At 44.8% G+C, this 15,880-nt stretch overlaps 2 protein-coding genes and 1 long non-coding RNA gene across 5 annotated transcripts in view; 1 reads left to right on the forward strand and 2 right to left on the reverse strand.

Annotated features, from left to right (window-relative positions):
* The window catches only part of LOC137377047 (uncharacterized), a 53,458-nt gene extending 51,202 nt beyond the window's left edge, over positions 1-2,256 (reverse strand). For all 3 annotated transcript variants that reach the window (XM_068046242.1, XM_068046241.1, XM_068046240.1), the window contains exon 1: positions 2,098-2,256. In XM_068046242.1, the coding sequence (XP_067902343.1) occupies positions 2,098-2,161 (64 nt within the window). In that variant the 5' untranslated portion in view covers positions 2,162-2,256. The remainder of the gene's footprint in view (positions 1-2,097) is intronic.
* LOC137377049 (uncharacterized) overlaps positions 1,705-15,880 on the forward strand; it is a 36,386-nt gene continuing 22,210 nt past the window's right edge. The window contains exon 1 of the long non-coding RNA XR_010976353.1: positions 1,705-2,382. This is a non-coding gene — a long non-coding RNA (uncharacterized lncRNA). The remainder of the gene's footprint in view (positions 2,383-15,880) is intronic.
* Positions 14,006-15,880, reverse strand: part of LOC137377048 (uncharacterized) — a 51,077-nt gene continuing 49,202 nt past the window's right edge. The window contains exon 11 of the transcript XR_010976352.1: positions 14,006-14,206. The gene's annotated coding sequence lies outside the window, so the exon portion shown is untranslated. The remainder of the gene's footprint in view (positions 14,207-15,880) is intronic.

Consider the following 15,880-nt stretch of genomic DNA (forward strand, 5'->3'; position numbering starts at 1 on the left):
GCTGGAGATTACATAGATAGGCCTGGCCATAGGGAGATTTGGAAATAAGGATGAGAATTTTAAAATCAAGGCATTGCTTGACAGGGAATCAATGTAGATCAGCAAGCACAGGGGGGAATAGAGGAACAGGACTTGGTGCGAGTTAAGACACAGGCAGCAGAGTTTTGGATAATCTCAAGTCTACAGACAGTAGAATGTGAGACAGCAGCCAGGAGTGCATTGGAATAGCCAAGTCTAGAGGTGACAAAGGCATGAATGAGGGTTTCAGCATCAGATGAGCTGGGACAGGAATGAAGTCAAGCAATGTTACAGAGGTGGAAATAGGCAGTTTTAGGAATGCCACTAATAGAAGGTTGGTAGGTCACCTCGGGGTCAAATGAAAAAATACAAAATGTATTCAACGAGTTAAGAGTAGTGGTTACTGGTGGAAGATTTGTAATGGAGTTCCCCAGGGTCAGTGTTGGGACCCTTGCTTTTCCGGATATATATTAATGACCTAGAGCTTGGTGTACAGGGCACAATTTCAAAGTTTGCAGATGATACGAAACTTGGAAGCATTGTGAACTGAGAGGAAGATGGTGTAGAATTTCAAAAGGGCATAGACAGGTTGGTGGAATGGGCAGGCAGGTGGCAGATGAAGTTCAATGCAGAAAAATGTGAGGTGATTCATTTTGGCAGGAAGAACATGGAGAGACAATATAAAATAAAGGGAACAATTCCAAAGGGGGTGCAGAAGCAGAGACACCTAGGTGCATATGTACATAAGTCATTGAAGGTGGCAGAACAGGTTGAGAGGACAATTAATAAAGCATGTGTAAGACTTTAATAAATTAATAAAACTTGTGTAAGACACTAGTTCATCCTCAGCTGGAGTATGTGTCCAATTCTAGGCACCAAACTTGAGGAAAGACGTAAGGGCATTGGAGAGAGTACAGAAAAGATTCACAAGAATGCTTCCTAGGATGAGGAATTTCAGTTATGAAAATAGATTGGAGAAATAGATTAGCGGCACAGTAGTTAGCACCGCAGCCTCACAGCTCCAGGGACCCAGGTTCGATTCTGGGTACTGCCTGTGCGGAGTTTGCAAATTCTCCGTGACCGCGTGGGTTTTCGCCGAGTGCTCCGGTTTCCTCCCACAGCCAAAGACTTGCAGGTGATAGGCAAATTGGCCATTGTAAATTGCCCCTAGTGTAGGTAGGTGGTAGGGAATATGGGATTACTGTAGGGTTAGCATAAATGGGTGGTTGTTGGTCGACACAGACTCGGTGGGCCGAAGGGCCTGTTTCAGCGCTGTATCTCTAAAATTAAAAAGTTAGGACTGTTTTCCTTGAAGATGTGAGATGTGATTTGAGAGAGGTATTCAAAATCATGAGGGGTGTGGACAGAGTAGATGGAAAGAAACAGTTCCCACTCATGAAAGGATTGAGAACGAGGGGCCACAGATTTAAAGTATTTGATAAGAGAAGCAAAAGTGACATGAGGAAAAACCTTTTCACGCAGCAAGTGGTTAAGATCTGGAATGTGCTGCCTTAGATCGTGGTGGAGGCAGGTTCAATTGAAGCATTCAAAAAGGAATTAATGCTATATGAAAAGGAAGAATGTGCAGGGTTATGGGGAGAAGGCAGGGGAATGGAACTGAGGGAGTTTCTCTTTCAGAGAGCATGATGGGCCAAATTGCCTCTTTCTGCACTGTAAAAATTCTGAGTTGTCATCTGGAAACCACTCTCTGTAAATGTCACTGGAAGCTGATTCAATAATAACTTTCAAAGGTGGATTGGATAAATAGTTGAAGTTGAATAATTTGCACAGCTGGGGGCGAGAAGAGTGGAGAGTGGTACTAACTGGACGATGGGCCGAATTACTTCCTGAACTATAAGACATCACGGACAGAGTGGGGATTTAGGCTGGATTCGTCAGCTGTTACTTGCACTTTCACCTTAACTTCGACACGGGCTGTTCTGATTTCATCTTCAGGCCCGAGAATCCACAGACGAACGTGCTACCCCACCCCGGGACAATGCTGTTCCCGGGCCCAGCCTGAAACTGCTCTAAAAGCCGCTCCGCTCGTTCCCCACCGCCGCCCGCCTCGCCCTTTACCTGAGAGCGGCACCTGAGTCACCAGCGCGACCAGGAGCAACATCGAGTTCCCGGTCCAGCCCATGTCTCCCGGCCCCGAGTTTCTCCCGCTCCGTTACAGGAAAAACCTCCGCCCCGTCCCAGTTTCACTTTCACCGGGAATGAGCGAGGCTGCGCGCGCACCCGATGCTTGCAGGCCGCTGTCTGTACCGCTAGAGGACGCTATCTGTCACTTGCACCATTTCAAGAGGACAGCGGGAGAACTCCGTGTTTTAAAAGGAGGAAGTACATGAAACGCAACCATAGGTATGCTGAATACTAATGCATGATTTATCTAATTTTATAACTTTTCCGTTGAATGGACAAAGCTGCAAGTAAAATTTTGGAGGAAACATTTTGCTATTTATTTTCTTCAGCTGTTAAAGTCAATATGGATTTGTTAAAGGCCAGTTCATATTGAGAAAGGAAATTCAGTACATTTTGTACGTGTGAATTCTCATAAGGTGCTACATCAGAGGCTGACAAAATTAAAGCACAGGATATTAAAGGGAATATCAAAGCAGCAATAAGAAGTGGGCTTAAGGTCAGAAAACAGCAGTTGTTGATGGCTGTTCTTGGACTGGAGGGATGTAAACAGCGTTTTATCCTAGGGATCAATAGAAACATAGAAAATAGGAACAGGAGTAGGCTATTTGGCCTTTCAGGCCTGCTCCGCCATTCAAAAAAGATCATGGCTGATCGTCTAATTCAGTACCCTGTTCTCGCATTCTCCCCATATCCCTTGATCCCTTTGGGAATAAGAAATATATCTATCTCCTTCTTGAATCTATTTAATGACTTGACCTCCACTGCCTTCTGCGGTAGAGAATTTCACAGGTTCGTCACCCTCTGAGTGAAGAAATTTCTCATCTCGGTTCTAAATGGCATACCCTGTATCCTGAGACTGTGACCCACGGTTCTGGACTCCCCAGCCATCGGGAACATCCACCCTGCATCTAGCCTGTCTAGTCCTGTTATAATTTTATACGTTTCTATGAGATCCCCTCTCATTCTTCTAAACTGTAGTGAATAGAAGCCTATTTGACCCAATCTCCTCAGACGTCAATCCTGCCATCCCAGGAATCAGCCTAGCAAATCTTCTTTGCACTCCCTCCAAGGCAAGAACATCATTCCTCAGATAAGGAGACCAAAACTGCACACAATACTCCAGATGTGGTCTCACCAAGGCCCTGTATAACTGCAGTAAGACATCCTTCCTCCTGTACCCAAATCCTCTTGCAATGAAGGCCAACATACCATTTGCCTTCCTAACTGCTTGCTGCACCTGAATGCTTGCTTTCAGCGACCGATATACAAGAACACCCAGGTCTCATTACACCTCCCCCTTTCCCAATCTATCACCATTCAGATAATAATCTGTCTTTCTGTTTTTACAACCAAAGTGGATAACCTCACTTTATCCACATTATACTGCATCTGCCATGCATTTGCCCACTCACCCAACCTGTCCAAATCACATTGGAGCCTCTTTGCATCCTCCTCACAGCTCACATTCTCCTCCAGCTTTGTGTCATCTGCAAACTTGGAAATGTTACATTTAGTTCCCTCACCCGTCATTAACATATATTGTGAGTAGCTGGGGCCCAAGCACTGATCCTTGCAGTACCCCACTAGTCACTGGCTGCCACCCAGAAAAAGACCTGTTTATTCCTACTCTCTATTTGCTGTCTCAATCCATGCCAGTATATTACCTCCAATCCCATGTGCTTTAATTTTGCATACTAACCTCTTATGTGGGTCCTTATCAAAAGCCTTCTAAAAATCCAAATACACCACATCCACTGGTTCTCCCTCATCTATTCTACTAGTTACATCCTCAAAAAACTCCAGTAGATTTGTTAAGCATAATTTCCCTTGCGAAAACCCATGCTGACTTTGTCCAATCCCGATTATGCTTTCCAGGTGTTCTGTTGTCACATCCTTTATAATAGACTCTAGCATTTTCCCCACTACTGATGGAAGGCTAACTGGTCTGTAATTCCCTGCTTTTCTCTCCCTCCTTTTTTAAATAATGGGGTTACATTTGCCACCCTCCAATCTGTAGGAACTGCTCCAGAGTCTATAGAATTTTGGAAGATGACCACCAATGCATCCACTATTTCCACGGCCACTTCCTTTAGTACTCTGGGGTGTAGATTATCAGGCCCTGTGGATTTCTCAGCCTTTAACCCCATTAATTTCCCTAGCACTTTTTTTACTCATACTGATTTCCTTCAGTTCCTCCCTCTCATTAGACCCTTGGTTCCCTAACATTTCTGGGAGGTTATTTGTGTCCTCCTTTGTGAAGACAGAACCAAAGCATGTGTTTAATTGTTATGCCGTTTCTTTGTTCCCCGTTATAATTTCCCCTGTTTCTGACTGGAAGGGATCTACATTTGTCTTCACTAATCTTTTTTTCTTCATGTATTTATAGAAGATTTTACGTTTTTATGTTCCCCACAAGTTTACTCTCATACTCTATTTTCCCCTTCTTAATCAACCTCTTTGTCCTCCTTTACTGAATTCAAAAGTACTCACAATTGTCAGACTTTCTGCTTTTTCTGGCAATTTTATATGCCTCTTCTTTGGATCTAATACTATCCCTGATTTCTTTTGTAAGCCACGGTTGAACCACCTTTCCAATTTTATTTTTGCGCCAGACAGGAATGAATAATTGTTGTAATTCATGCACACGGTTCTTTAAATATTATCCATTGCCTATCCACCATCAACCCTTTTAGTAAAGTTCCCCAATCTACCATTACCAACTCTTGCCTCATTCCTTCATAGTTTCCTTTATTTAGATTCAAGACCCTAGTTTCTGATTCAACTACTTCACTCTCCATCTTAATGAAGAATTTTATCATGTTATGGTCCCTCCTCTCCAAGGGACCCCGCACAACAAGATTGTTAATTAATCCTTTCTCACTGCACAATACCCAGTCTAGGATAGCCTGTTCTCTAGTCGGTTCCTCAACATATTGGTCTAAAAACCGTCATGTAGGAACCACACTCCAGGAAATTCTCCTCCACAGTATTATTGCCAGTTTGGTTTGACCAATCTATATGGTCAAAATCATCCATGATTACAGTTGTACCCTTATTGCATGCATCTCTCATTTCCTGTTTAATGCCATCCTTTACATTTTCATTACAGTTTGGGGGCCTATAGACAACCCCCACCAACACTCTCTGCCCCTTGGTGTTTCTTAGCTCCGCCCATATAGATTCCACATCATGGTTTTCCGAGCCAATATCTTTCCTCACTATTGTATTGATTTCCTCCTTTACTAACAACGTTACTCCACCTCCTTTCCCTTTTTGCCTGTCCTTCCTAAATATTGAATACCCCTGGATGTTCAGTTCCCATCCTTGGTCACCCTGCAGCCATGTCTCTGTAATAGCAACTATGTTATTACCATTTATATCTATTTGCACTGTTAATTCATCTACGATATTGCAAATGCTTCACGCATTAAGAAGACACAATGCCTTTACACTTGTCTTTTTAACATGGTTATTCATCTTAGCTTTATTTTGCACTATGGCCCCATTTGTTTCTTGCCCTAGTTTTCTCTGCCTTCCACTTTTCCTTCTTACCTTTCTGTCTTTCATTTCTATCCTTGTTTCCCCCTCCTCTGTCTCCCTGCTCAGATTCCCATCCCCTTGCCATTGTAGTTTAAATCCTCCCCTACAGCACTAGCAAACCCACCCCCACCCTGAGGAGCTTGGTCCCGGTCCTGCCCAGATGCAACCCATCCAGCTTGTACTGGTGCCACCTTCCCCAGACCGGTCCCAATGTGCCAGGACTCTGAATTCCTCCCCCCTACACCATTTCTCCAGCCATGTATTCATCTGATATAGCCTGCTATTTCTGCTCTTACAACCTTTGAGGTCCTACTTTTTCATTCACGTCCTAACTCCCTATATTCAGCTTGTAGGACATCATCCTTTTTTTTACCTATGTCGTTGGTACTGATATGTATCACGACAACTGGCTGCTCGCCCTCCCCCTTCAGAATGTCCTGCAGCCGCTCTGATACGTCCTTGACCCTAGCACTAGGGAGGCAACATGCCATCCTGGAGTCACTTTTGCAGCTGCAGAAACGCCTGTCTATTCCCCTTAGGATTGAATCCCCTGTCACTATAGCCCTGCCACTCTTCTTCCTTCCCTCCTGTGCAGCAGAGCCACCCATGGTACCATGAACTTGGCTCTTGCCACTTTTCCCTGAGCCATCTCCCCCAACAATGTCCAAAGCGGTATATCTGTTAGAGAGGGGGATGGCAACAGGGGACTCCCGCACTACCTACCTTTCTCTACTCTGCCTGGTGGTCACCCATTCCCTTTCTGCTTTTGCAGCATTTGCCTGCAGTGTGACCACCTCACTAAATGTGCTATCCACGACAATCTCAGCATCGCGGGTGCTCCAAAGTGAATGCACCCACAGCTACAGCTCCATTATGCAGGTAGCCAGCAGCTGCAGATGGGTACACTACCTGCACACATGGTCGTCAGGAACACTGGAAGCGTCCCTGATTTCTCTCATAGCACAGGAGAAGCATATCATGGGTGCGCGCTCTCCTGCCATCACTTACCTTTAGATTACTTAGTTACTCCCTTTAATTAAAAAATACTAATTACTCTAGGGGCTTTGTTCTACTCCAAACACTACCCACTACAATCCAAATTCCTTACCTTTACTTTTGAAGCTACTGATAAATCCTACCAAAAATCAATACAGTTCACTAGTTATAATAAACCTTACTCAGAAAAGAGTTACTCACTTGTTTCTTATTATTAAGCTATTTACACATGTACCCTAACACTGGTGTATAAACTCAGCTATTTAGAGTTATTCCCTAACAACAGTTACTCACCAACCAATCACTTTGTAGTTTTCCTGTGATGTCACTGCTCACTTTGTTTTCAAACTCTGGTGCACCGGGACTCCTCTCTGGAGGAAGGTATGTTGGGAACATTGTTAGTAATGCACAAAAATCATCTAGATTTAGGTATGGGGGCTTGATAACAGAATTTGCAAACACAAATAAGCTGCAAGGGCAACTGTGAAGAGGAGTGTTAGCAACTATAGGTCATAAACAAGTTAGTAAATTTTGAAAATAGAGGTCAAATGAAATTTACAGTAAATTACATTTAGGTGCTGACTTCAACTGCATCATCGATACAGCTAGACAATCTGGCAGTGACAAGAGCAAACTGGACGCTACATCCAGATTCCTAATGGAAACAGTAAAAGATGCCAAGCTGCACGACGTCTTCAGCAAACCTGCAGACGGAGCGCAGCGTAGATACACCTGGTCAAGATCGGATGGGTCTGCCCGTTTCAGGATTGACTTCCTGTTTGTGTCCCGTGCTGTCACAGTCAGATCCACCGACGTCAAGCCGGTGTTCTTCTCTAACCATTGCCTGTTAGAGAAAGCTGACTGTCTGACTGTCACTTACAGGATGACCAGCAGGTTGGCAGGGGGACATAGAAGCTCAATGCTGAGGAACTCAAAAGGGATTACAAAGGTTGGAGAACTGTGAAACCCCTCTTTGAGTCTCCAGTTCACTGGTGGGAGGTGATCAAAGAAAACATCAAGGAGTTCCTTATCTTCAAAGGTATTCACAGGGCGAAAGAGAGACAGAGGGAAATGTCCTGACTTCAGAAAAGAATGCAAAATCTGCTCTGGCTGCAGTTGATGGGGGTCGAGGTCAAGGAGGACCTCCATGAGGTGAAGAGCCAGCAGGCCTCGCTCTTTGCCACGGAGGTCTGCAAGATCATCTTCTGGTCCAGAGTCCGCTCCATTGAGCAGGATGAGACGTGCTCGCATTACTTCTTCCAAAAGGTACACACAGAGAGCTCTGTGATCAGCAGCCTGAAGGAAGAGGATGGCTCGGTAACATCTTCGCAGTCCGACATACTAAGGATCAGCAAATCCTTTTATGCTGGGCTGTACGACGTGAAGCCCACAGACAGCACAGCCTCCCAGTCCTTCCTGTCATCTATCGCAGAGGTCTTAGATGACAGCATGAGGGAGAGACTGGACAAGCACTAACTCTGGATGAGCTGACAAAGGCCGTCAGATCCTTCGAGATGAGTAAAACTCCCGGAAGCGATGGCTTACCGGTTGAGTTGTATTCGGCCCTGTGGGACTGGGTCGACCCAGACCTGCAGGAAGTATATGAGAGTATGCTTCTGGCCAACAGCATATCAGGATCCATGAGGAAAGGCATCATCACTCTCATCTACAAGCGGAAGGGGGAGAGGGCAGAAATCACAAATTGGCGGCCCATCTCACTGCTTAATGTTGACGACAAGATTCTGTCCAAAGTCATCGCCAGTCGAGTCGAGTCTGCTCTGGAGTTGGTGATTCACCCTGACCAGATCTGCACTGTACCCGGCAGGAAGATCTCTGATAGTCTTGCGCTACTCAGGGATACAATCGCCTATGTACAGGACAGGAGGGTGGACACCTGCTTCATCAGCTTGGACCAGGAGAGGGATTTTGACAGGATATTGCACACCTACATGATGGACATGCTCTCCAAAATGGGGTTTGGGGAGGGAATCTGCAATTGGATCAAACTGCTCTACACAGACATCAGTAGCGCAGTCTCAATCAGAATGGGAATCAGAAAGTTTCCTGACCCAATCTGGAGTCAGACAGGGCTGTCCTCTCTCCCCTGTCTTGTTTGTTTGCTGTGTTGAACCCTTTGCTGAGTCTATTAGGAAGGATGTGGGCATAAGATGGGTGACAATCCCAGGCAACGGAGGCACTCGGGTTAAAACCTCCCTGTACGTGGACGACGTCACTGTCTTCTGCTCAGATCCACTGTCCGTTCGCAGACTGATGAGCATCTGCGACCAGTTCGAACTGACCTCGGGAGCCAAAGTTAACCACAGCAAGAGCGAGGCCATGTTCTTTAGGAACTGGGCTGACCGATCCTTTGTCCCCTTCACCGTCAGACTACCTGAAGGTGCTGGGGATATGGTTCGGATGGGCCAAGGCATGTGCCAAAACCTGAAGGGAGCGAGTAGCCAGGGTACACCATAAACTGAGCATGTAAGAGCACCGATCTCTCTCCATTGTGGGTAAGAATCTGGTCATCAGGTGCAAGGCGCTCACATTGTTGCTGTATGTGGTGCAGGTCTGGCCCATACCACAATCCTGCGCCGTGGCAGTCGCCCAAGCTTTATCTGGAGATCCAAAATGGACTGGGTCTGTTGGGACACGATATTCAAACCTCTGGATAAGGGCAGGAAAAATGTACCCAACATCGCCCTCATCCTGATGACCACCTTTGTGTGCAGCTGCATCAAGCTGTGCGTAGAGCCCCAGTACGCAAACACCAAATGTCACTCCGTGCTGAGGTTCTATCTGTCCCCGGTGTTGCTAAGGATGGGTCTGGTCACATTGCCGCGGAACGCTCCATCCAGTTAGACCATGCCATACCACCTATCCTTCGTGGGCAAGGTTTTGTGGGAAAACACTTTTGACCACCAATCCATCAGGCAGTCGTCTGCACGGAATGTCCTCAAGGCATTTCAGGAAAGGGAGATGGTGTATCCTGTCGGATGGTTCCCCGAGCAGACGACCAATGGCATTTAGCAGAATGCCTCATCACCAGAACTTTCAAACAAGCACCAAGACGTAGCTTGGCTGGTGGTGGGAAGGGCCCTCCCCATCAGATCCTTCCTGCACGCCCGGAATCTCACCCCCTCCGCACGCTGCCCTCGAGGTGGCTGTGGTGGGGAAGAGACAGTTGCCCACCTCATTCTGGAATGTGTCTTTGCAAAGCAAGTGTGGAAAGAGATGCAGTGGTTTTTTGTCAAGGTTCATCCCAAGCAGCTCTGTAATACAGCAGTCTGTGCTCGACAGGCTGTTCCCCGGGGCGCCCACCGAGATAAAAATCAACTGCTGCTGGAGGACCAATAACTCGATGAAAGACACTCTTTGGTTTGCCCGAAACTTGCTGTTCTTCCAGCGCAAAGAGTTGTCCACGACCGAGTGTTGCAGACTGGCACATTCCAAGGTCCAGGACTACGTGCTGAGGGACGTACTAAAGCTTGGGGCAGGCACTGCAAAGGCTTAGTGGGGAAAGACCACTGTGTAAAGTCCTCCCACCAAAGTGAACTGAGGGGTTAGACTCATGGAAACCCCTCGGGCTGTATACACAAAATTTGGTTTTTCAGTAAAATGTACATGGCATGTAAAATGGAATGGAAGGGTTTTGAGGCAACTCACTCCTGTATCGAAGAAAACTGATTTCCTTCGCACTTTTTGGAATGTCAACTTGTTGCTGTTTTGAACTGTTTTGTAATTTTTTTTTTTAACAGATTTTTATGAATAAAGTATATTTTTGGGAAAAAAAAACATTTAGGCAGGAGGGATGATTAAAAGCTTGGTTAAATCAACAGGTGTTGAGGGCAGTCTTAAAGGAGAGGGAGGTGAAGAGGTCAAAGGAGGGAATTCAGAGCTTAGGGCCGAAATGGCAGAAGGCACAGCCACTAGTAGTGGGGTGAAGGAACTGGAGGAAGGATAACATGCACTTATGTCAGAGTAAAGTCATGGCAGGATTGTAGGGCTGCAGCAGTATATACAGTGGAGACACCATGAAGAGATATGAACATTTGATAATGAGAATTTTAAATGGAAGACATTACAAGACAAAGAGCCAAAGCAGGTCAGACAGCATGAGTGATAATTGAGGGGAACAGTGCAGAATAGGATATGTGCAGATTTTTGGAATGACATGAAGTTTATTGAGGATTCTAGATAGGTCAGCCAGGAGAGCATAGGAATAGCCAAGTCTGGAGCTGGCACCAACACAAAGAGGGATTCAGTAGCTGATGGACTGAGGCAGGGGTGAAGGCAGGAGTATACATTCCTTTATGATGGAGAGGATATGGGTTCAGAAGCTCAATTGGGGGTAAAATAAGGCACCATGGTTGTGAGCAGTCCAATTCAGCATGGGACAGTTGCTGGAGAGGGGTGAATTTAGTGACAAAGGTTCTAGTTTGTGGTTGGGGCCACAGAGGATGGCTTTGGTTTTTCCCAGTGTTCAACAGGAGAAAATGGCAGCTCCTTCAGGACTAGATGTCAGACAAATACTCTTGACTACAGAGGCAGTGGAGGGGTCAATACCGGTGGTGAGGTATAGCTGTGTGTTATTAGTGTACCTGTGGAATCTGGCTTTGGATGATGTTGCCAAGCAGTAGCATGCAAATGAAGACAAGCAGACAGACCCTTGGTGGACTCGAGGTAATTTTAATGGGACATATGAAGAAATATATATGTTAAAAGGAATTGAGTGGGAACATAGAAGCATGAGTAGCCATTCAGCCCATCGAGCCTGCTCCACCATTCAATACAATCAGGGCTGATCATCGACTTCCATGCCTTTTCCCCACACTATCCCCATATCCCTTTATACCACTGGTGTTTAGAAATCTGTCAATCTCTGTTTTAAACATGCTCAATGACTGAGCTTTCACAGCCCTCTGGGGTACAGAATTTCAAAGATTCACAACCCTCTGAGTAAAGAAATTACTTCTCATCTTGGTCCTAAGTGGCTTCCCCCTTATTTTGAAATTTTGTCTGGTTCTAGACACCCCAACCAGGGGAAGCATCTTACCTATCCCTTTAAGTATTTTGTAGGTTACATTGAGATCACCTCTCATTCTTCGAAACTCTAGAGAATACCGGCCCAGTTTCCCCCATCTCTCTTCATTGAACAGTCCCACCATCCTGCGAACAAGTCTGGTGAATCTTCGTCGCACTCCCTCTATGACAATAATATCCTTCCGAAGGTAAAGGGAATAAAACTGCACACAGTACTCCAGGTGTGGTCTAACCAAGGTTTTATAGAATTGAAGCAAGACTTTGCTGCTCCTGTATTCAAATCCTCTCGCAATAAAGGCTAACATACCATTAGCCTTTCTAATTGCTAGCTGCACCTGCATGTCAGCTTTCAGTGACTTAGTGACGACGACACCCAGGTCCCTTTGTATATCTACACTTTCTAATCTCTTACCATTTAAGAAATACTCTGCACATCTATTCCTCCTACCGAAGTGGATAACCTCACATTTTTCCACATTATATTCCATCTGCCATGTTCTTGCTCACTCACTAGGTCTGTCCAAATCCCCTTGAAGCCGCTTTGCATCTTCCACACAACACACATTCCGACCTAGTTTTGTGTCATCCGTGAACTTGGAAATATCACATTTGGTCCCCACATCCCAATCATTGATATATATTGTGAACAGCTGGGACCCAAGTACTGATCCTTGCGGTACCTCACTAGTCATAGCCTGCCAACGTGAGAATGGCCCATTTATTCCTACTCTCTATTTTCTGCTTGATAACCAATCCTTAATCCATGCCAGTATATTACCTTCTATCCATGTGCTTTCATTTTGCTAACCAATCTCCTGTGGAGGGACTTTATCAAAAGCCTTCTGAAAATCCAAGTATACTACGTCCACCAAGTCCCCTTTATCAATTCTACCAACATCCTCAGAAAACACCTACAGATTCGTCAAACATGATTTCCCATTCATAAATCCATGTTGACTATGTCCAATCAGATCATTACTTTCCAAGTGTCCATTTATCACATCATTTACAGCAGATTCTAGCATTTCCCTACTATTGATGTAAGGCTAACAGGTCTGTAGTTCCGTTTTCTCTCTCCCTCCCTTCTTAAATATTGAGGTGACATTTGCAACCTTCCAATCTGCAGGAACTATTCCAGAATCTATAGAATTTTCAAAGATAATCACCAATGCATTCACTATTTTCATAGCTACTTCCATGAACACTCTGGGATGTAGAACTTCAACCTTCAGCCCCATTAATTTCTCCAATACAACCTTCTTACTAATACTAATTTCCTTCAATTCATCATTCTCCCTAGTCCCTTGGCTCCCTAATTCTGGGAGATTTCTTGTATCTTCCTCAGTGAAGACAAACATCAATTAATCATTTGGCTTCTCTGCCATTTCTCTATTCCCCATTATAAAGTCTCCTGACTCTGCCTGTAATGGACCCACATTTGTCTTAGCCAAATGTTTCCTTTTTACATACCTATAGATGCTTTTACAGTCTGTTTTTATATTTTGTGCTAGTTTACATTCATATTCTATTCTCCCTTCATCAGTTTCTTGGCCCTCCTTTGCTGTATTCTAAAATCCTCAGGTTTACTATTATTTCTGGCAACTTTATAGGTCTTTTAATCTTATACAATCCTTAAGTTGTTTTCTTAGCCACAGTTGACTGACTTTTCCTTTTGGGTTTTTATGCCTTGAAGGAATGTATAGTTGCTGTAAACCATGTAATAATTCTTTAAAGACTATCCATTGCCAATGTAGTCATACCTTTTAATGTATTTTCCCAATCCACCTCAGCCAATTTGCCCCTCATACCGTAATAATTTCCTTTGTTCAAATTGAACACCCTGGCTTCAGATTGAACTACCTCACTACTCCAGTTCAGTTTCTGCTCAATGGTAACCCCCAGTGGGGGATTCAATAAATGTATTGCCATTGAACATCAAGGGGAGATGATTAGATTTTCTCTTGTTGGAGATGATCATTGCCTGGCACTTGTGTGATGTGAATGTTACTTGCCACTTCTCAGCCCAAGCCTGGATATTGTCTAGGTTTTGCTGCATTTCTACATGGGCTGCTTTAGTATCTGAGGAATCGTAAATGGTACTGAACATTGTGCAATCGTTGGCAAAAATCCACACTTCTGACCTTATGATTGAAGGAAGGTCATTGATTAAGCAGCTGAAGATGGTTGGGTCTAGGACACTAACTCAGGAACTCCTGCAGTGATGTTCTGGAGCTGAGATGATTGACCTCCAACAACCACAACTATCTTCCTTTGTGCTAGGATTGACTCCAACCAGCAGTGAGTTTTCCCCCTAATTCCAATTGATTCGTTTTGCTAGGCTCCTTGATGCCATATTCAGTCAAATGCTGTCTTGATGTCAAGGGCAGTCATTGTGACCTCACCTCTTGATTGAGCTCTTCTGTCCATGTTTGAACCATGGAATGAGATCAGGAGCCGAGTAGCCCTGGTGGAATCCAAACTGAGCGTCAGTGAACAAGTTATTGCTGAGCAAATGCTACTTGATAACACTGTCAATGACACATTCCATCACTTTAATGATGATCAAGAGTAGACTGATGGGGTGGTAATTGGGCAGATTGGATTTGTCCTGCTTTTTATAACCTTTTTGTGTACAGGACATACCTGGGCAATTTTCCACATTGCTGGGTAGATGTCAGTGTTGGAGCTGTACTGGAACAGCTTGGCTCGGGGCGCAGCAAGTTCTGGAGCTCAAGTCTTCGAGTAATCCTGAGATTACTGGTCTTCGAGGTCCTGCTTTTTAATTTCCTTCCTAACTTTCTAAAATCTGTTTTTAGGACCTCATCTATCCCTCTTACTACGTATGCCATTGGTACCAATGTGGACCACGAGCTCTAGCTGTTCACCCTCCTCCAGAAGGATGTCTTGCAGCAGCTCCATGACACCCTTGACCCTGGCAACACACCATCCTGGAGTCACAATTACTGCCGCAGAAATGCCTGTCTGATCCTCTATCGAATCCCCTATCAATACTGCTCTTCCACTCTTCTTCCTCCCCTCCTGTGCAGCTGAGCCAGCAGTGATGTTACAGAGTTTGCTCTGGCTGCACTCCCCTGAGGAACCATCACCCTCAACAGTATCCAAAATGGAAAACCGATTAGCAAGATAGACTCCTGCACTACCTGCCTGGTTCTCTTAGACTACCTGGCAGTCACCCATTCCGTCTCTGCCTGCAAGCTCCTAACCGATGGTGTGACCACCTCCCTACACGTGCTTTCCACATAATCCCCTGCCTTGTGAATACACAACAGTGACTCCAGCCGCTGCTTGAGTTCCGAAACCCAGAGCTCAAGCTTCTGCAGCCGGTGACACTTCCTGCAGATGTGTTCATCTGGGACACATGGTGTGTCCATGACCGCCCACATACTACAGGATGTACATTCCACTTAGCCAAGCTGACCCACCATACTGTATCTTTAAAAGCTATTTATTACAATTAGAATAAGCACAATAACTTACCAATTACTCACCAATCAGCTTCTTTCCCTGTACCGAAGTAAAAGCCAGCTACTGGAGGTTGACAAAAGGTAGAAGGAGCACCTCCCTCACCGAACTCCCTCACCCATCAAACTCCCACTTTACACTCTGTGCACTCAAAGCAGCACTCAGTGCAGACCAAATTGCACTGAGGAAGCCCTGCTTTAATACTTTCTGAAAAACTAATTCAAGCTTCTGAAAACCAATTTAAGCCAGCTACCTAAGTAACTAGCTGCAGCTCCTCCTGGAGAGCTTGTGCACCCCGGTTTTAAAGCTGGAATATAACTTAACTTAATTTAAGTAATTTGAATTGAAAGAATTTAATTAAACTGAAGAAAAAAAACTAGACTTTGGATAGAAATTAACCCTTAAACATCCTCCTGACCAGCTCTCAATACAGTTCTAGAATACTGGAGTATCTTAGGGATTCAGATAGACAAATGGTTTGAAATGGGAAGCCAAGTCAATAAACACTAATGAAAGTGGAAAAGTTTTGTAAATAGGAAACAGCATAAAAAGCAGAGTTAATACTAAACCCATACAAGACACTGGATAAATCATAATTAGAATAATGCCAATTTTGACTGCCTTATTTTAGGATAAACATCAATGCCATGGACAG

Source organism: Heterodontus francisci, chromosome 14 (genome assembly GCF_036365525.1).
Source record: "Heterodontus francisci isolate sHetFra1 chromosome 14, sHetFra1.hap1, whole genome shotgun sequence".
NCBI lineage: Eukaryota > Metazoa > Chordata > Chondrichthyes > Heterodontiformes > Heterodontidae > Heterodontus > Heterodontus francisci.